General features: G+C 36.1%; 4 protein-coding genes across 6 annotated transcripts; 1 reads left to right on the top strand and 3 right to left on the bottom strand.

Moving 5' to 3' along the window:
* Positions 1-133: 133 nt before the first annotated feature.
* Positions 134-4,772, bottom strand: LOC118060914 (alkaline/neutral invertase A, mitochondrial). 2 transcript variants are annotated; one of them, XM_035074232.2, is made up of 6 exons: positions 3,435-4,751; positions 2,792-2,951; positions 2,393-2,604; positions 1,298-1,791; positions 1,143-1,191; positions 134-763 (listed from the first exon to the last, which is right to left on the bottom strand). In XM_035074232.2, exons 1-6 carry the CDS (start codon positions 4,197-4,199, stop codon positions 437-439), a joined length of 2,007 nt encoding a protein of 668 aa, XP_034930123.1. In that variant the 5' UTR covers positions 4,200-4,751; the 3' UTR covers positions 134-436. The 2 variants fall into 2 exon arrangements, with proteins under 2 accessions (XP_034930123.1, XP_034930124.1); XM_035074233.2 differs by lacking the exon at positions 1,143-1,191 and having other exon boundaries at positions 600-763; positions 3,435-4,772.
* Positions 4,773-6,148: 1,376 nt separating this feature from the next.
* On the top strand, positions 6,149-7,709 carry LOC118060913 (psbP domain-containing protein 1, chloroplastic). The gene is made up of 3 exons (XM_035074231.2): positions 6,149-6,358; positions 6,754-7,188; positions 7,320-7,709. The coding sequence occupies exons 1-3, from the start codon at positions 6,197-6,199 to the stop codon at positions 7,539-7,541; spliced, it is 819 nt and encodes a 272-aa protein (XP_034930122.1). The 5' UTR covers positions 6,149-6,196; the 3' UTR covers positions 7,542-7,709.
* Positions 7,710-7,926: 217 nt separating this feature from the next.
* On the bottom strand, positions 7,927-11,921 carry LOC118060912 (AP-3 complex subunit mu). Of its 2 annotated transcripts, none has more exons than XM_073404112.1 (8): positions 11,766-11,921; positions 11,545-11,640; positions 10,969-11,079; positions 10,791-10,880; positions 9,835-10,082; positions 9,123-9,332; positions 8,684-8,891; positions 7,927-8,359 (listed from the first exon to the last, which is right to left on the bottom strand). In XM_073404112.1, the coding sequence occupies exons 1-8, from the start codon at positions 11,802-11,804 to the stop codon at positions 8,114-8,116; spliced, it is 1,248 nt and encodes a 415-aa protein (XP_073260213.1). In that variant the 5' UTR covers positions 11,805-11,921; the 3' UTR covers positions 7,927-8,113. The 2 variants fall into 2 exon arrangements, with proteins under 2 accessions (XP_073260213.1, XP_073260214.1); XM_073404113.1 differs by having other exon boundaries at positions 11,559-11,640; positions 11,766-11,826.
* A 1,049-nt stretch (positions 11,922-12,970) lies between these two features.
* Positions 12,971-16,105, bottom strand: LOC118060911 (Golgi apparatus membrane protein-like protein ECHIDNA). The gene is made up of 6 exons (XM_035074227.2): positions 15,958-16,105; positions 15,010-15,066; positions 14,710-14,913; positions 14,572-14,631; positions 14,090-14,216; positions 12,971-13,306 (listed from the first exon to the last, which is right to left on the bottom strand). The coding sequence occupies exons 1-6, from the start codon at positions 15,970-15,972 to the stop codon at positions 13,218-13,220; spliced, it is 552 nt and encodes a 183-aa protein (XP_034930118.1). The 5' UTR covers positions 15,973-16,105; the 3' UTR covers positions 12,971-13,217.
* Positions 16,106-16,187: the final 82 nt, after the last annotated feature.

Genomic DNA, 16,187 nt, shown 5'->3' with positions numbered 1-16,187 from the left:
ATTTTTTTTATAAAGATTTTCGAAACATAAAAAGGGATCCAAACGAGTTATGTGATTAGCAGCAATATGCACTGTATAGCACACTAAACAAGAAAATAAAATATAGGTGAAGTAATTCCAAGAAAAACCTAGCTTGATAAAATTGGAAATGTGTTTATAAAGAACAAAGTAAAAATATACAAACTGAATATGACAAGGGGAAGAATCATAAAAGCTTTCGTCCCACTGGTCATTGAAAGCACAACACCGATCAACTTAGCTAATTAATCGGCTAATTAACGTTTTATTAAACTAGATCTATGGTCTAGTTGTGTGAAGACGCTGCTCCTAGTATACCTTGTTTCTTTTGTGGTTGAAAATCAATGTTTTATCAGTCTATCCTAGTAACATAGCTGTACAGTAACAGAAATTCTGCCTTTAAAAGAATGGCATCATTCTAGACAAGAATCTGTGACCTGGCGGCGACTCGAGAACACCTCTTCCGGCCACTTGTGTTAAGCCCACAAACACAGAACTCAAGAAGATCATAATCCTCATCCCAGAATAATAAGGAAGCCTTCTCTGGATTCTCCAAGAGAACTTTTGATGTCAGGAAACCTGCAACCGTCCATGTTTGGTAAAGTCGGGATTGCTTTCCAATAAACTTCCCACTTCGGGTGTCATAATACTCTGGCCAATGGTCAGCTTGAAGTCTCTTCTCGGCCAAAGCAATAGCCTTCTGAGCTAGTTCCATTCTATCCATCTTCATGCATGCCAATGTGAACTGAAAGCAAAACGGAAAGAATTCAGAGGGCAGGGATCAATCAAGAGATTCAAGGACAAAAGAAACAGCCATCACATGAAAGGTCCAAACACAAAAATCATACATCTTTGGACCACCAACATTGATGTTACTTCCGAATTATGGTGACACTTTGGATTTTTTTTTTTTTTTTTGAGAGGGGGGAGGGGGGGTTTCCCATGACTCTTTTCTCATTAGCATGACTAACCAGAAACCTTTAGAAACTAGATTCCATTTAACCCAACAAAACTACAGAAGGTTTACTGAGTATGAATCAGCATTGCATGCTCGTCTGCTGGTTCCAAATCAAATTTGTTAAGCCTTAGCAAAACATACATATAGCAAATAAAGTCAAATGTACCTGCCACAGAAGTGTTGGCCATGACCCACCATTATGATATGACCAAGGGCTGCAATGTACAATCAAATAGAGAAATTTTAGAGTTTATAGAAATTCTAAATTGAACAATGCATGCACATGCACAGAGAGTTTAGGCCAAAATTTTAGACACTCACGTGTTCTTAGGGTCACTGCCAGTGATTATACGCCAATCCTCAGACTCCAAAGCAGGGTAACATATCTTAAGAGGCATGTTTCCCACAAGATCATCCCATTTGGATTCAATCAGATTTAGAATAGCTTCATTTTGTTTTGGGGTACCCAAAGATGAAACAACAGACCAAAGATTTCCAAGAGTGAAAAATCTAAAATCCATGTGAGCTGGCTGCAGATTGCCAATCAGGTATCCACCTTCCTCAGGTATCCAATCCATGAGCCATGATGGAATTTGTTCAGGATAAATATTAAATTTGTTGGTGGCTTCTGTAGAATACTCTTCTGTTTTATACCGGTATATCTCATTGATCTTTCTCAAATCTACCCAATAGTATTCTCTAATGTGGAATGACAATGCACTGAGCCTGTTGTTGATAGCCCTCACCAAATTCTTTGATCCATCATTTACAACTAGCATCTCACGGGAAGACCGTAAAGCAGAGTAAAACAAGGCCTGCAGAAAGAGACTTGTGGTTGTAAGGTAAACCATAGATGAATAAGCATAAAAAAATGAAAGAAAAAAAATAACTTGTACATATAGCTGGGTGATTACTGACTAACATTCTATATTCATGTAAACAAAAAAAAAAGCAGCACCAGAGCAATGTTTAAAAGAGCATTGTAGATATGAGAAATATATAATAGACCAAAGGCACAAGCAAACGGAGAAAGTTAAGTTTTTCATATCATTAAGCCAGCATACCTCACAGCTGCATTCTATAGAGCTTTCACTCATTACATTTGCAGAAAGTTGGAAAGTAGTTCATAAACCAGACTCAATTTCCACACATAACAATTAAAAGCAATGTAGAGATACATAGGTTATGGAACCTCCAAACTCATACACAACAGAGCCATAAATTTTCAACTGGGCAAAACTCCACATTGCTTGAATTTAACTAAAAAAAGCATATTAGAAGGAAACAAACCACACTAACAATATGTTTATGTATATTCCATTGTCGTGGAAACAGAAATGCAGTGACAACATAAATAGCCCAGGTCCAATTACCAACCAACAGTCTCCAAAAGGAAAAGGTATGGAAATAACTCACTTGGATCTCAAGGGGGTGTCCATGGATCCCCATCCGCCGATCTATCATGCAGGAGCCATCGGTGACTAGAAGAGAAGGAAACATATCAAACCCATCAGCTAAGCATAAGTTTAAGATCAGTTTTATTCCAGTCTGAACATCCACCCTTTCTTGTAAAGCATAGTCACCAGTGAGTTTCCCATATGCCCTCAATAAAATAATCCACCACAACCCTATCAAGAAAGAAAAGAAGAAACACAGATGCTATTAATCAACAAGAATCAGCGAACTACTAGGATCAATAGTTGTCTCCTGGAATATATTACAGCTACAGAAGTTGGACTCTAACAACTAAAATCAAATTCAAGTACCATGGCAATTTTTAGATTCGAAATGTTCAAAGAGGTGCAATATACTAACCAGAATCCACAGGTGCAACACGGCCAATAGCTGATTCGCCAAAATCAGGATCTAAAACTTCTTCAAGTTTATTGTCATCAAGAGGCACTGTTCTGACTTTAAAACTGGCAGGCATCAGCCCCTGTCCTGGACTATAGCAGTCCACTGTTTTCTCCCAACTCTATGATAAAACAAAAACAATTTTTTTTTGTGTGATTTTCAGAACATCAAATATAAAAACTTTCTATGCATTCAATGATATGGTTAGCTAATATGAACAATACGCAGAAACCTTAAAGAAAGGTCAGTCTGAAAGATGAAAAGAACACATAACAAATTATAACCGATAACAAGGATAACAAATCAAATCTTGAGAAACAGCAAATTTAGTATTAGATGGCATTTGAATGCTCTGATCATCATTAAAAAGTTTACCAAGTTTTGCAAGTTGACATTCATACTAAATTTTGTAAACCATAATGGTCGACAAGGAAAATAGGCGTATTTCATGACTTGTAAACAGATCCTCATTAATAACTTGTCACGCATAAATCAGGCATCTTAATACTGCTCAAACTAGAAGAATGATATAACTAAGAAATTATCATGCGGAACAATGAAAGGATAGACCAAACAAGCATACAAAAGCAGCCTGGAATGTTACCTGCAATTGCAAGGCATGAAGCAAGAAATTCTTCACAATCTCCCCTTCTCCTCTAAGCAAAAAGGCGAGAGCTGAAGGAACAAAATCACGAACAAACACCTGATCATAATTCAATGGCATCTTATCCCCTGGATCATTTGCGGCCACGGTCCCCACAGGACTCCCACAATACATAACAACAGCATCATTCAACAACTTCCATGCTTCCTTTTCTATATCACTCTCTTCCCTCTTAGTACTAACGATCTCAACTCCTTGGCCACCATCCAAATCGTCTCTATTTACACTTTCACCATCATCAACAAGAACCCCTAGCCTAGATTCTTCATCCCCTAAAACATTTTCATCTTTATCAATCCTCTCAACCACCAAAGGCTTAACACTAATCCCATTTTGCACAAAAATTCTCTCAAAATTCTTATCATTCACTCTGGTCTCAACAGACGTTGATAACTCCCTGAATTGTGAGGCAACACTAGCAACAACAGAAACCGCCCTACTATCTCGTGCTATAAGCCTTGATTGGCCAGAACTGATATTGGGAACACAAAAAGATTTCCGGGATTCATTGAAAATGGTTTTGAACCCCAAGATTCTAAAAGGGCAGGTCAATAACTGCTTGGTTTTATCAAAATTAAACTGATTCCCAGATAAATTGCTTGTTAAACTATGATGGCGCTTAAAAAAGACTGGATTTTTCGTAGATATAAGAAATCTACAAGAGGGTTTCATTGTAGAATTGCCAATAATACTAATAGTATTCATAGAGTCAAGAACCAAATAACACAAATAAAAAATGTGCTGAAGCAAAAAGCTTGTGCGTTTTTAATTGTCAAGATATGAGGAAAAAAAAGTTTTATCTTTTGCATTTACAAGCAAGAAAAGATTCAAACTTCAATGAACAAAAACGATACTAGATTTTGAATTGAGCTCACAGGCAGAGAAAAAGAGAGAAATTGGTGATCTTTGACAATAGATTTTGGTGTCTGAAGGAAGAGAACATGAAAACTCTTGTCGTTTCAAATATAGGCTGTTGTAAAGAAGGAAGATTTTGTCTTGGTCATTGTGATAATAGCAAAGATGGAAGAAGGTTGTGGATTTCTAGTCAAGGTTATAAAATGGCTATAATACCTCTAACATAAAAGTTGTTTAGTCCCTAAAGTTCTTGCACTGTTATAACTTAGTCCTTACATCTGGAAACCTTACAACTTAGCTCTTTAACTATTGTTGACCGGTTCATTATTCCTTACAAGCACAACAAAAGAATGGAAAGAGAGGCTCAAAAGCATGTGGTAAAACCTAAAAAATGTACGGCAACTATTGGAATAATATTAATTTTACCCGAAAACAAATTTTTGTTTTGATTTTGTACAAATAATTTCGATCTCTTAATTAGAGTTTCGTGTTTAGAATTTCTGAACAAAAAAAAAGGTTACATTCCCTAAAAAAAAAAGTATAATTTATACGGATGAAAGATTTAATTGAGAATTTCTCAAACTCGAGGGACAAAATTGGGTATTTTGAGGATTGCCGAGAATGTTATCCTCCCACTCACCAAACTAAACAAAGAAAAACAAGAGCCCCTCACATCCCCATAGGCCATGGATGTGAGTTTAGCCAATGGCTGCTCATGAATTGGAGTTCAATTTTGGCTTTAACCATAGTCTACTCACATATCTTTGGAAGTGTTTGTTTTGGCCATTTATATCTGTGGATATTAGGGTTTTGAGGTCTCATGATCATGGGCCATGGCTCATGGATAAGTGCCAGTGACGTGCACAGAGATTGCCCTCCAATTCCTGTCATCTCTCCCTCTCTGTCCACCGCTAGCAGCCATGGAAACTCCCCACCACTGAAAATTTCCCATTGGATTGCACTTTTTCTCAACTTTTGGGTCCTGTATTTTTCCCCTTCATTCCAAAATCCAAGACTGCATTTTGCAATTCCAAGATTGATGTTCACTGCTTTTTCTTCTTGTTTTTTTTTTTTTTTTTTTGAAGAAGTCGCTGTACATTTGACGTTGAATCATCTAGGGAGTTAACTTGGATTACCTTCCCAAGCTAATACTTGGTGGTTAAGTTAAAATTCGAGCCTGATCAAACCAATCAAAACATTGTTGTTTAGTTTTTTTTAAAAAAGAATTGTCAAGAACACTTCATTTTGGATAAAATTTTAAAGAAAAACAACAGTGAAGTTGGATTAAGTTATCAAAATTAACTCACGCTATAAATGAAAAAAGTGGACCAAAGAATGGAAATCAAAAGACAATTGAGTTTATCCAGAATGACATGGAAAAAGGACAGCTGAACCATGACCAAGTATACAAAAAAGCACATGGTTTTTGAGGGTGGCCACGGAGAAAGACATGGCTCCTTCATTCAACAATGGTGGAAAAGGTCAAATTGACTTGTCGTTGTTGGGGGTGTACCAAACAAACTAGGGGAAGCCACGTCAATGGCCTTATCCCTTTGTTGAGGGCACCAGGGCTAACCATCCCTCGTCTCCTACTACTACCTTTTGGACCTTTTCTTGGGCCAGGTCTGGTTTTAATAACAGTGCAATAAACAAACATAATGGGCTCTAGATTGAAAATCTAAACGCTTTATTTTGGGTCAGGTCTTAACATGAAGGCCCATGTAATGCCTTGTTAGAAAACTAAATCAGTTGTCCAATACAATTCAAACACGTGTTCTTTGACCCTACTCCATCTCATCCTCGACCTTTCTATCCCCTCTCAACAAAACACACTGACAGTGGTTTGTATGTCACAAACTCATCAAGAAATGGCAAGAATTCTTGACTCGTTTCCTCCTCCAACTCAACTTACCCACCCTACTCGTTCGCGCCCTACTTGGCTCAGTTGCTCAATGCCCATCTCGCCCAATTCCACTTGCTTCAGCTCTATTCCTCACAACAAACAACTGGTATGTCTTGTCTTTCAAAAAACTATAATTTCTCATTCAGACAGTCCCTTTCCTTCGTGCCTCTTGCTTTTCCCTTTCATGGTTACTTCTTTGTTCTTGATATGAAACTTGAATTTGGTGTGCTTTCCATGGTTAAATCCCCATTTGTAGCTAGGAACCCAAATGTGAAATATAAAAAAAGAAGCTAGAGAGTAGGTTTTGATCTCATGACGATGTTACCTTTAGTCTTCTTATTAAGTAGCTTTGTGTTATGAAATGGGTTATGTGTTTTTATGTTGCTGTACCCTGAATGTTTTTTGGATGATAAAATATCCCCATTTTCTTATCTGATATGCATCTTTCTGTCTTATCATTAAGCCACTTCAAATTGCTTCTCACAACGTATACATAATCAGACTAAAGCTTTTGCAGTTCCAAGGAGAAATGCAATGGCATTGATCTTGTCAAGTTACATTTTCTCAGAAGTTGGTTTCAACAATATTGCATTTGCTCAACAGTCTGTTGGGTTCAGGGAATACATTGATCAATTTGATGGGTATTCATTGAAGTACCCTCAGAATTGGATTCAAGTTCGAGGTGCAGGAGCTGATATATTCTTCAGGGATCCTTTTGTTCTTGATGAAAATCTCTCGGTGGAGTTGTCGTCTCCTTCATCATCAAAGTACAAGAGTGTTGAAGACTTGGGTCCTCCAGAAGAAGCTGGAAAAAAAGTACTTAAGCAGTATTTGACTGAGTTCATGTCTACTAGACTTGGCGTCATGCGTGACTCAAATATTATTTCAACATCCTCAAGAGTCGCTGATGATGGAAAGCTTTATTACCAGGTTGAGGTAAGTTGTTATGTATCGAAAGAAGTCATTCGCATGCATGACAGAGCTTATTAGCTAGTGATTATTGCGGTGAAGATTATTTTCCTTTGAAGTGCATAGAATTGTTTCTAATCAGACCATCATGTTATCAGGTAAACATCAAGTCCTACGCAAATAACAATGAACTGGCTGTTATGCCTCAAGAAAGAGTAGTTCGTTTGGAATGGAACCGGCGGTATCTGTCAGTTCTTGGAGTTGAAAACAACAGACTGTATGAGCTAAGATTACAGACACCAGAAAATGTATTTGTAGAAGAGGAAAATGATCTTCGCCAAGTCATGGATTCCTTCAGAGTGAATAAAGTGACTGTTTGATTAGTTGAGTTCTTATAGATTTATCCAACATTTTGGACGTTGGATTCATTGTTTTTGTTGTTGCCTGTGCTGCTTTCATTTTTTTTTTATTTGGAAGTGTCAAATTGATAGTTAGATCTATATCCAATGTCAAATTTGTCTTGCAATAATGTTTTCTTCATTGCATCATTCCTCCGGTGTTTGTAGTATTATCAAGTTGATACGGAACATGTTCCATCCTCTATCTTCAGTGCATCACTCCTGCATATTAAACTATTCTGGTGATGAGAGTCTCAACGTTTAATTGTCCTGAGTTTGTCCACAGGGACACTGCAGGACTTTTTGTGACGGGAATGCAACATCTAGAAACAGAGAAAGGACTGACAATGAGAGCCAACGCTTTCAGTGATGAAAAAACAATCACAATTAACTTTGTTAAAAAAAATGTTATACGAGTCCAAATTGGAAATTCTGAAAGTATCGTGTAACTACATGGATCAACTGGCATTCATACTATTATACATGACAACAACAAAAAATCATATGCCACGCAGCAAAACAAATTGGAATTTTTCTTGATCGGATACAAAAATCTATGACCTAACTTCATATAGTCCTGATCTTGTGAGAGCTCGAAAGCCTTTATAAAGACGACTTGGTACAACCCTGAGATCCAGTTTATCTAATTGCAGGCCAGAAAGGGCAACACCCTGGATCCTAAAACCCACTCGAAATGTGGGAAATACATGAAGGCGCTCTAATCCTGTCTCGAGCAAGAGTGTTCCAGACAATGCAGGGGCTCTATCTTTCGGTATTCGATCAATTGACCAATTGCACATCTGCACATACATGTTAACAAACTAAATAATCAAACTCGGCTGTAATAACCAAAATCAGCCATGTAAAAAAACAAAGAAGGATAGAATCCAGCCTGTAAGAATTTTCCTTTTTCATTTTTAAACCAAGAAAATAAAATTCACAGCCCTTCTTTATAACTCAGCTGCAATCGAAGATTTGTCATGTAATAATATAAATGTTCAAAAGAGTGGCACTGAATTAGCCTTTTCATTATCTTTTCTTTTTTTTTTTTACTTTTTGCGGTGCATAATGAAAGGTGTCTAGATAATTTTTCTCACCAAACATTAAAGGTATCAGGAAGTTACCTTGTTTGTGAAGACGGTCACTGCTCCATGATTTGCAGTCACGTCAGCTGATAAAACACATGAAGGCAGTTGAAATTGCACTGTTATTGAGTCAATCATCTTTCCAGGGTCATTTCGTATTCCAACCATCACATTGATGCGGCAGGTCCCAGCATCAGATGTAATCTGTGGCTTTACATATATCGGGGTACTTTTCAACTTTTTAACCCTGGATAAAGGAGATAAATAATTTAAATAGAAAAACTACAGTATACATGTGGACAAAGTGACTGAGAAGTAAGAGACATAAAACTCTAAGTATTGTCCGCATCTTTCCCAAACAGATCTATCTTGAAGATTATATTACATGATAGGAAAGCCTCAAATTAGTAAAAGCTAAAATGATCACAAACTGGCACTAAAGAAAAAAAACTTTTAGGATGTGTTAGACACTATGAACCTGTAACTCATGAGCTTAAACAGCCCATCAGGAGGCACAAATGATAGGATATGATGGGATTCCCATGGTCGAAACCGAACACAGGGATGAAATCTGACATCATCCATAATAGATGGGTTTGCAAATGACAGAGTCAATTCAGGAACACCTGTGATATGGGAGTTTACTTGAACTTCACCATAAATCTCACACTTTACCAAGACCCCGTCCCTGAAAAATGCATTTGAAAGAGAAGATTGCTTAGCCACTTCAAGTATGAAACCATACAGGATAAATATAAGAAACATTCAATAATAACAACCATAGAAGCAAATTTCTTAGACCTTTACTTGACATGGAGTTTCAGAGAGCCTCTAAAGTAAAATAATTCGAATGGAAGTGAAAAATCAAAATAGTAACATAATATTCTCAACACCAAAGAATGGCAAGTGACACTCCAGATCTGCATTCAATACAAGAAACATATTGAGGCAGTCAGACAGCTAGTGATACTCATGAGATAGTCTCATTCCCCATTTGTTATGTACTAGTGGCAAATAATTTGTAATGGAGACTCTTTGTAATGTCAAGTCATATGCAAAGTATCTATAGGAAAACTCAAAATTATGCACGTTGAATTATAACCATGTATATGGAGACACTCAAATAACCAGTTCATGGGAGCTGTACAACCAATTAATTTCCTAGAAAATTTTTAAGAACATAGCTGTACCTATTTATAATTGCATCCATTTCTTCAACAAGATCAACGTAAACTTCATTGTTAGCATATTTTATGTCTGTTGTTCTCCACGGAACACAAGATGCTGTTGCACCTGGAAGAGTATCACTCACATTTGAACTGTTACCAGTCACAACACTCAGCATTTTGCTCACAATATTTGGTGGAGCTATCATCTCCCTCAGGATATTAGGTTCTGTGGTCAGGGGGAAGCCATTGTCTATCATCTCGTCCAAAAGCTGCAAATTTTAATTAAAATGCTGGTTTGTGACCACAAAATAGGGAAAAAAACCAGGGAAAGGAGGAAAAATCTTGAACCAAACGAGAACTTTCAGATTCTGAATTTACCCCTTTTAACCTCAACCAATGAAATAAAAATGAAAGAAAAGCACCTTTATTTTCAATCTTCTATTCAGAATTTTTTTCACTGTAAAATTTATTAAAAATACAAGCTGCAAACACAGTTTTGTATTGTTCATATATAAGGTGAAATATGTCATCTTTTGGTTTTAATACCATATAATATAGAGGACACGTGTAAAAACAGTGTAATTACTATTAATTAGAGACATAATGTATTGAAAGACTGGCTTTATATTTTCAAACGAATCTTAAGGTTGATTCTCGAGCATACTATTGAAACCTTTCTCTGAAGTACCAAAATAAACAGTCTAATCATTAGTAATTGGATCCTATACACGAGCCATGACCATTTTCAAACAAATATTAAGGTTGATCCTCGAGCATAGTGCTGAAACCTTTCTCTGAAGTCCCAAAAAAAACAGTCTAATCACTAGTAATTGGGTCCTATACATGAGTCATTACCACTTCTCAGACCAGGCATTTCCATATAATCCCAAAATATAGCAAGAAATTATGTTATTCTATTAATTTACATCAAGAAACTAGAATAACGACCGAATATAAAACATTATGCAGAAAAGTACCTCATACACAATGACAAAGTTATCCTTTATCACATCTTCATTCAACCCTTCAAGGTAATCTGAGAGGACATCAGCTACTCTGCAAAGAAACTGAAAATCTAGTAGATAAAGGGCAAGGATTTCAACACATACATGATCACACTGCAATCACAAAGCACATAAAGCTAACAATATCTACCTCAATGCCCATCAAAGGTGGCATTTCAAGTTGAGTGCAAGCTAAGAAAGTGATTCCCTCCCGGACAATTTGGAACAAGTAATGCGTTGGTGATGCAATAACTGATTGTTGCTATCAAAACAACAGAAGAGGAAATGAAAAATACAACACAATGGCAATAGCAACAACAACATAGAAAAACTGGAAACAACTCAAAAGTTCAATTGAAAAAAAAAAAAAACCTTTAAGAAAACAAGGCAAAAACTATAAACATGAATCCTAGACCAAAGCTAAGATTGAAATCAGATCCAGAAGTTTAAATCCCAAAATGAAGCAAAACAACATTGTTAAAAGCCACACAGGTACCAGAATGAAACCCAAAAAGATACTAGCTTGAGACTAAACATGCCACAAACAGAGAAAATAAACCTCAATTACACAAAAATAAGAATAAAATCAAACCCAGAAGTTAAAACTCTGAAAAAGAAGCTAATATAAACATGAATTACACAAAAAAAAAAAAATCAGATTATACCAAACCCATATTCCAAAATTGCAAAACAAATCCAGCAAACAATGTTAAAGCTTCAAAAGTACCTTAAAGGAATCACCTTGAGAAATGACTTGATCCCAAAACCAAGCACAAATGGATCTATCTACTTTATGCCCAATTAGCTGTTTCTCTAGCATTACCTCCCTGTCACAAAATATCACACAAAACACACAAAATTCAGTTGGTGATATTAATCAGATCAAATAAAGATGAAGGATTTATTGTTTATGGATTTGAAAGATTTGTTTTTGATGGATTTTGAGACTTGCCCGGAATCTGAAAGTATAAATATACACTGCAACATTTCTCTCTGTGCTGCTGCTTATTTTCTTGATCTTTGGAGGATGGAGGTGGAGAAGAGAATTAGAGGGAGTAAGGCAGTAAGCAAAAAGGTATTTCGAACGGTTTTTCTGTGAATGAGTTCGGTAAGAACTACAAGGGAAAACGTCGAAATGGCCCTCTAATTATAACTTGAATCTCATTTTAGTCCTCAAATAAGTTTTCTTATCTAAAATGACCCTTTGAGTATTTAGAAATCTCTATTGAGTTTTTTATTTATTTATTTTGATTTGAATCCGTAGCAATTTTTCTATGGTCACGGACAAACTCCTGAAACATATATGGAAGTCATTAATGGATCTGAATAGAGGGATTCAATTGATAATGTTCTCAAAACAAGAATCTGATTGCAACAAAAAATCGTTTAAGAGCTCAATTGAGAAGCCTTATATAGTTGGGGGATTTACTTGAGGTTTAGCCAAATTATAAAAATCTCATTTTATTTATGTGTTTTTTGATAAATAAAATTTTGGAACAAATAAAAAGTTAGTGTCTCTTCCTAAAACAAAAGAGAGGATTGAGCGAGTAAAGCCACTTTCTCTTGTTTAAAGTAACAAACAAACAGAGGAGTCCTTTTTCCTAGTTTGAAAACAAAAATTTATTACAAAACTATTCCAAATTTAATTTATTTTATGTTTCTTTCTTCATTTTTCTAATCGAACACAGCACCGTGTAAAGCAAAACATAGAAGAAGAGTCAACCCTTGAAAGAAACAAAAGACTTGACAGAGCATGAAACTTAGACTAGCTCTTTAGGGCATACTTATTTTTGTTCCTGGAGTTGAGATTTGTGTTTTACTAGCTTCTTGTTTAGTGTCAAATCTATTATCGATATATTTATTTTCGTAACTGGGTTTAATCTATTGTTATGCCTATGCTTTCCAGATGCTTTGGAGAGTTTTGTCGGGCCTTGTTCTAAAGACCTGTTCTGTCTTTTGTTCAGCCTGCTTTGCTTGTCCTGCTGCTTGATTTTATCGGTCAATAAGTCATCTAGATAGATTTGAGCATGACAACATATGAAGATAATTACTCTCGCTACTCTTGGCGCAACAGCATTGTATAGGTTTCATTGAAGCCCGTTAAGACTGCTTCACTGGTTCGTAAATCGTAAGCATTTGTGCTAAAAGGGAGCTGAAAACATGATATTAATTACACTCAACAGCAAAATTATTTTTCTAACATTGTCAGTTTTCGTAATTCATTACACAAATCATTAACTGTCTCAGAGGTCAACAAAACATATATACTGTATCCTACAGAATTTTAAAGAATCAGCCGACTCAATGCTGCCCAGTTTGTATACTGCCACACCAATTTTCAACGTCTCTTGCACAAGTGCCAGCATTTTCGCTTTATGCCCACCTTCTGCAATGCATGTCTCATACAACACTGAATGCTGACTGTATGGTAGATGAGACTCGAGATGCAATGGTCTGGGTTGCGAACTGCTGGAACTGCTTCTTGGCATCTAAAAGAAAGAAGAATAACTTTTTATTTCTTTGCTGATAATTACAAAAAAAAATGAATAAAATAACCAAAGGAGGTTAGGTAACAGACCCGAGTGATCAACATTATAGAAACAGTTAAGGTACTAGAAACATTGTTAGCTGCAATAGAATTCGTTGATAATTCTATAGTACCAGCACAAGCACAGAGTAATTTAATCAAAATGAGTTACAGTGCAAGCAGCAACTAAGTTCATCCATATTTATGTTTCTGTGACGGATCTGCAATCATACCAATTGTTTAGTTTTCCCCTCCCTCACACACTTGCCTAGAAGGAGGTTATATTATCTAAAATAGCATAAGAGCTAATTCAACTCAACTCTGAAGTTAATTTGATCTTGATCCTAATGACAAGTTAATAGGTTCAAAGCAGAACAGCTAATGAGGCCGATGGCATCATGATGCAGATATTGGGCATCTGATAGGTTTATCTAGTAATGTACTCAGCAGTGAAGCTGTGTCACTTGGGAACCCATCAATGCCTTGCCTATCTTGGCATTTTATTTAGGGTATGCTAGTGATCAATCAAAACCTAGTGTCACAGCCTCAACAAGGTCCTTGAAGGCTGGGTCAGATTCATCTACACCAATGGAAATTTCAAGTTCCTATGGTCCACATCTACTTTCCACATGGGAAATACATGGATAAGAACAGTACCCGACCTAATGAACAGCACTAAAGACAAATTTAAGCAAATGATACAAACTCTGAAAACCAAAAAAAAAAAAAAAGTCTCCTTGCTCACCTTTGCGACATTTGGTGAAGCCAACAATGTTTGCAATGCTGAGAGTCAAGCATACTCCAACAATGAGGCAGTAATCTGGTTCAAACCTTATGAGAGAGAAAATTCCAAGCACAATCCAGGCAGCTGCCTACAACGTTAAAGGCAAACAAGATCAAATGTAGAAAGGAGAGGAAAACAAAAGATCAAATGTACAAAGAGAGGAAAACCATAGATGAGTTTATATCTGAATTTCAACAATCAAAAAAGTGCAAACAGCCACAACCAGAAAAGACCATTCTATAACAACTTATAAACATTCTTCAATCAGGATCTTGTAAAAAAGAGATGAATAGTTTAATTTCCTTTCAGCTGTGAACTATCTTGCATTTCTTTAGATCTTGACTAGTATTCTTTGTACATCCAATCCCAAATGTTTTACAATTATGACATGCCAAGGATATTTTCAGTCAGTACCACACAACAATAAAATCTTATTTACTTACTGCTAGGTAAAGAGTCCACCAGAACAGCCACGAGTCTTTCTTGTTCATCCGGGCCAATGACTAATGCAAAAACAAGGATAAACATGGATGAGATTCATTTTGAAAATCAAACAATCAAACAAGAGTTTTGAAACTGACCTCTTGGTCAAGGGATTCAAATTTCCACACACTCTCACCCAGATCATTTATCTCATTCCACCACCTAAGGCCAACTAGAATCCGACCGCTCACATTCTTAACCACCCAAAAATCAAGAGCAGCAAGAAGCACAGTCACCACAAAAATGATGACAAAGCTATTAAAAAACAGAGTAGACAGTATGTAAAATGCCAAAGCTCCAGCCTGCAGAAAACAAGAAACACAAGGTTGTCATTATGTTCTATTGATGTTAACTCAAAAAAGCTACGCTTGTGAACACAAATTAGATACGTGACATACCTTAAAGAGAACATGAAAGAAACATGTCTTTGGATTGGCATAATTTTCAACAGGGGGCTGTCAAGAGAGTTAAACATAAATTATTCACATGGAATAACAAAATTCAATAAAATCCCAATCAGGATTTCCACTTCATATATATAACAATACTCCCATCTCATAGAACCGAAAACAACAAAGGGGAAGACATGCTAGAAGAAGCACTACACTCTCTCATTCCAAATTTCATTAATTCAGTCCTTATCGTTACTCCAAAAGAAATCTCAGAATTAAAAAATTAGACAGCAAATATATGCTATAAGATTTGAATTCTCTGCCAAAAATTAAAGATCTTGATCATTGACTACATAGTAAATTACTGAATCCTTCATCACCAACACAAAGGAAAACAAAACAATATCCCAACCTGATTTCTACTAAAATGATTCACCACATTGAAAACAAACTAAATACATCATTCGGTATCCATTAAAATGACTTAACACAACTGCAATTTCTCATTCGGGGATCGATTAAAATGATTATACGAAACAAAGCAAGCTCAAAATCCCATATGAGTTTCTATCGAAACCACCAAACCATGAAAAACAAATGCAATATCCCAATTGGGTCTTCACTAAACACAACAAAAGGCCTTTTTCTTTCTCCAAACTGACCCCCACATGAGACTTACAATGCCTTTGTCAATCTCGAAATTGGCCCATCAAAAACCTTGGCTTGACAGATCAAAACCAATCACATGGGCACTTACAGTGCAACTCAACATCAAGATCATTGGATTTCTCAAAAACACAATATTCCAGCTCATAATCTCCAATAAAAAAACAGATCTAATAAACAGTACAAATTCATGCATAAGTTAGAAGGTTAATCGAGCCCCAAAATTGTATGCTACAGGATGCAATGAATTGTAGAGAAAATTATGAGAAAGAGAGTGGGTTAACTCACCCGGATAGGATCCATTTAGAGATTGTCTTCTTCTTCTTCTTCTTCTTCTCGTTTGCTCTGTGAGTTTGTTGATTCAAGGAGAGAGTTTCGGTTAGGGACCTTTTTGTTTACGTTTTCCGCGTGGATACAATATATTCAATTCTTCATATTTATGAATCAGTCCTTTTAGTTTTACTTATTCTAATTACCCAAATTCCATTTAAGGAAAAACAAAAACTTCAATTTAGTCA

This window comes from Populus alba, chromosome 13 (assembly GCF_005239225.2).
Source record: "Populus alba chromosome 13, ASM523922v2, whole genome shotgun sequence".
NCBI classification, from domain to species: Eukaryota; Viridiplantae; Streptophyta; class Magnoliopsida; order Malpighiales; family Salicaceae; genus Populus; species Populus alba.
Note: the sequence above shows the minus strand (reverse complement) of the source record. Positions and strands in the feature narration are given on the sequence as shown.

Coding starts and splice junctions, on each gene's coding strand:
- LOC118060914 (XM_035074232.2), bottom strand. CDS start 4,199: ATGAATACTATTAGTATTATTGGCAATTCTACAATGAAACCCTCTTGT. Junction 2,605..2,791: donor TGTTGCACCTGTGGATTCTG/GTTAGTATATTG, acceptor CTTTCTTGATAG/GGTTGTGGTGGATTATTTTA. Junction 1,792..2,392: donor GACACCCCCTTGAGATCCAA/GTGAGTTATTTC, acceptor CTCTTTCTGCAG/GCCTTGTTTTACTCTGCTTT.
- LOC118060912 (XM_073404112.1), bottom strand. CDS start 11,804: ATGTTGCAGTGTATATTTATACTTTCAGATTCCGGGCAA. Junction 11,641..11,765: donor TACTTTCAGATTCCGGGCAA/GTCTCAAAATCC, acceptor TGTGACAGGGAG/GTAATGCTAGAGAAACAGCT. Junction 9,333..9,834: donor ATGGATGCAATTATAAATAG/GTACAGCTATGT, acceptor TGCATTTTTCAG/GGACGGGGTCTTGGTAAAGT.
- LOC118060913 (XM_035074231.2), top strand. CDS start 6,197: ATGTCACAAACTCATCAAGAAATGGCAAGAATTCTTGACTCGTTTCCT. Junction 6,359..6,753: donor TTCCTCACAACAAACAACTG/GTATGTCTTGTC, acceptor ATACATAATCAG/ACTAAAGCTTTTGCAGTTCC. Junction 7,189..7,319: donor AGCTTTATTACCAGGTTGAG/GTAAGTTGTTAT, acceptor TCATGTTATCAG/GTAAACATCAAGTCCTACGC.
- LOC118060911 (XM_035074227.2), bottom strand. Junction 14,914..15,009: donor TCTTTCATGTTCTCTTTAAG/GTATGTCACGTA, acceptor TGTTTTCTGCAG/GCTGGAGCTTTGGCATTTTA. Junction 14,632..14,709: donor TTGAATCCCTTGACCAAGAG/GTCAGTTTCAAA, acceptor TTTTTGCATTAG/TCATTGGCCCGGATGAACAA.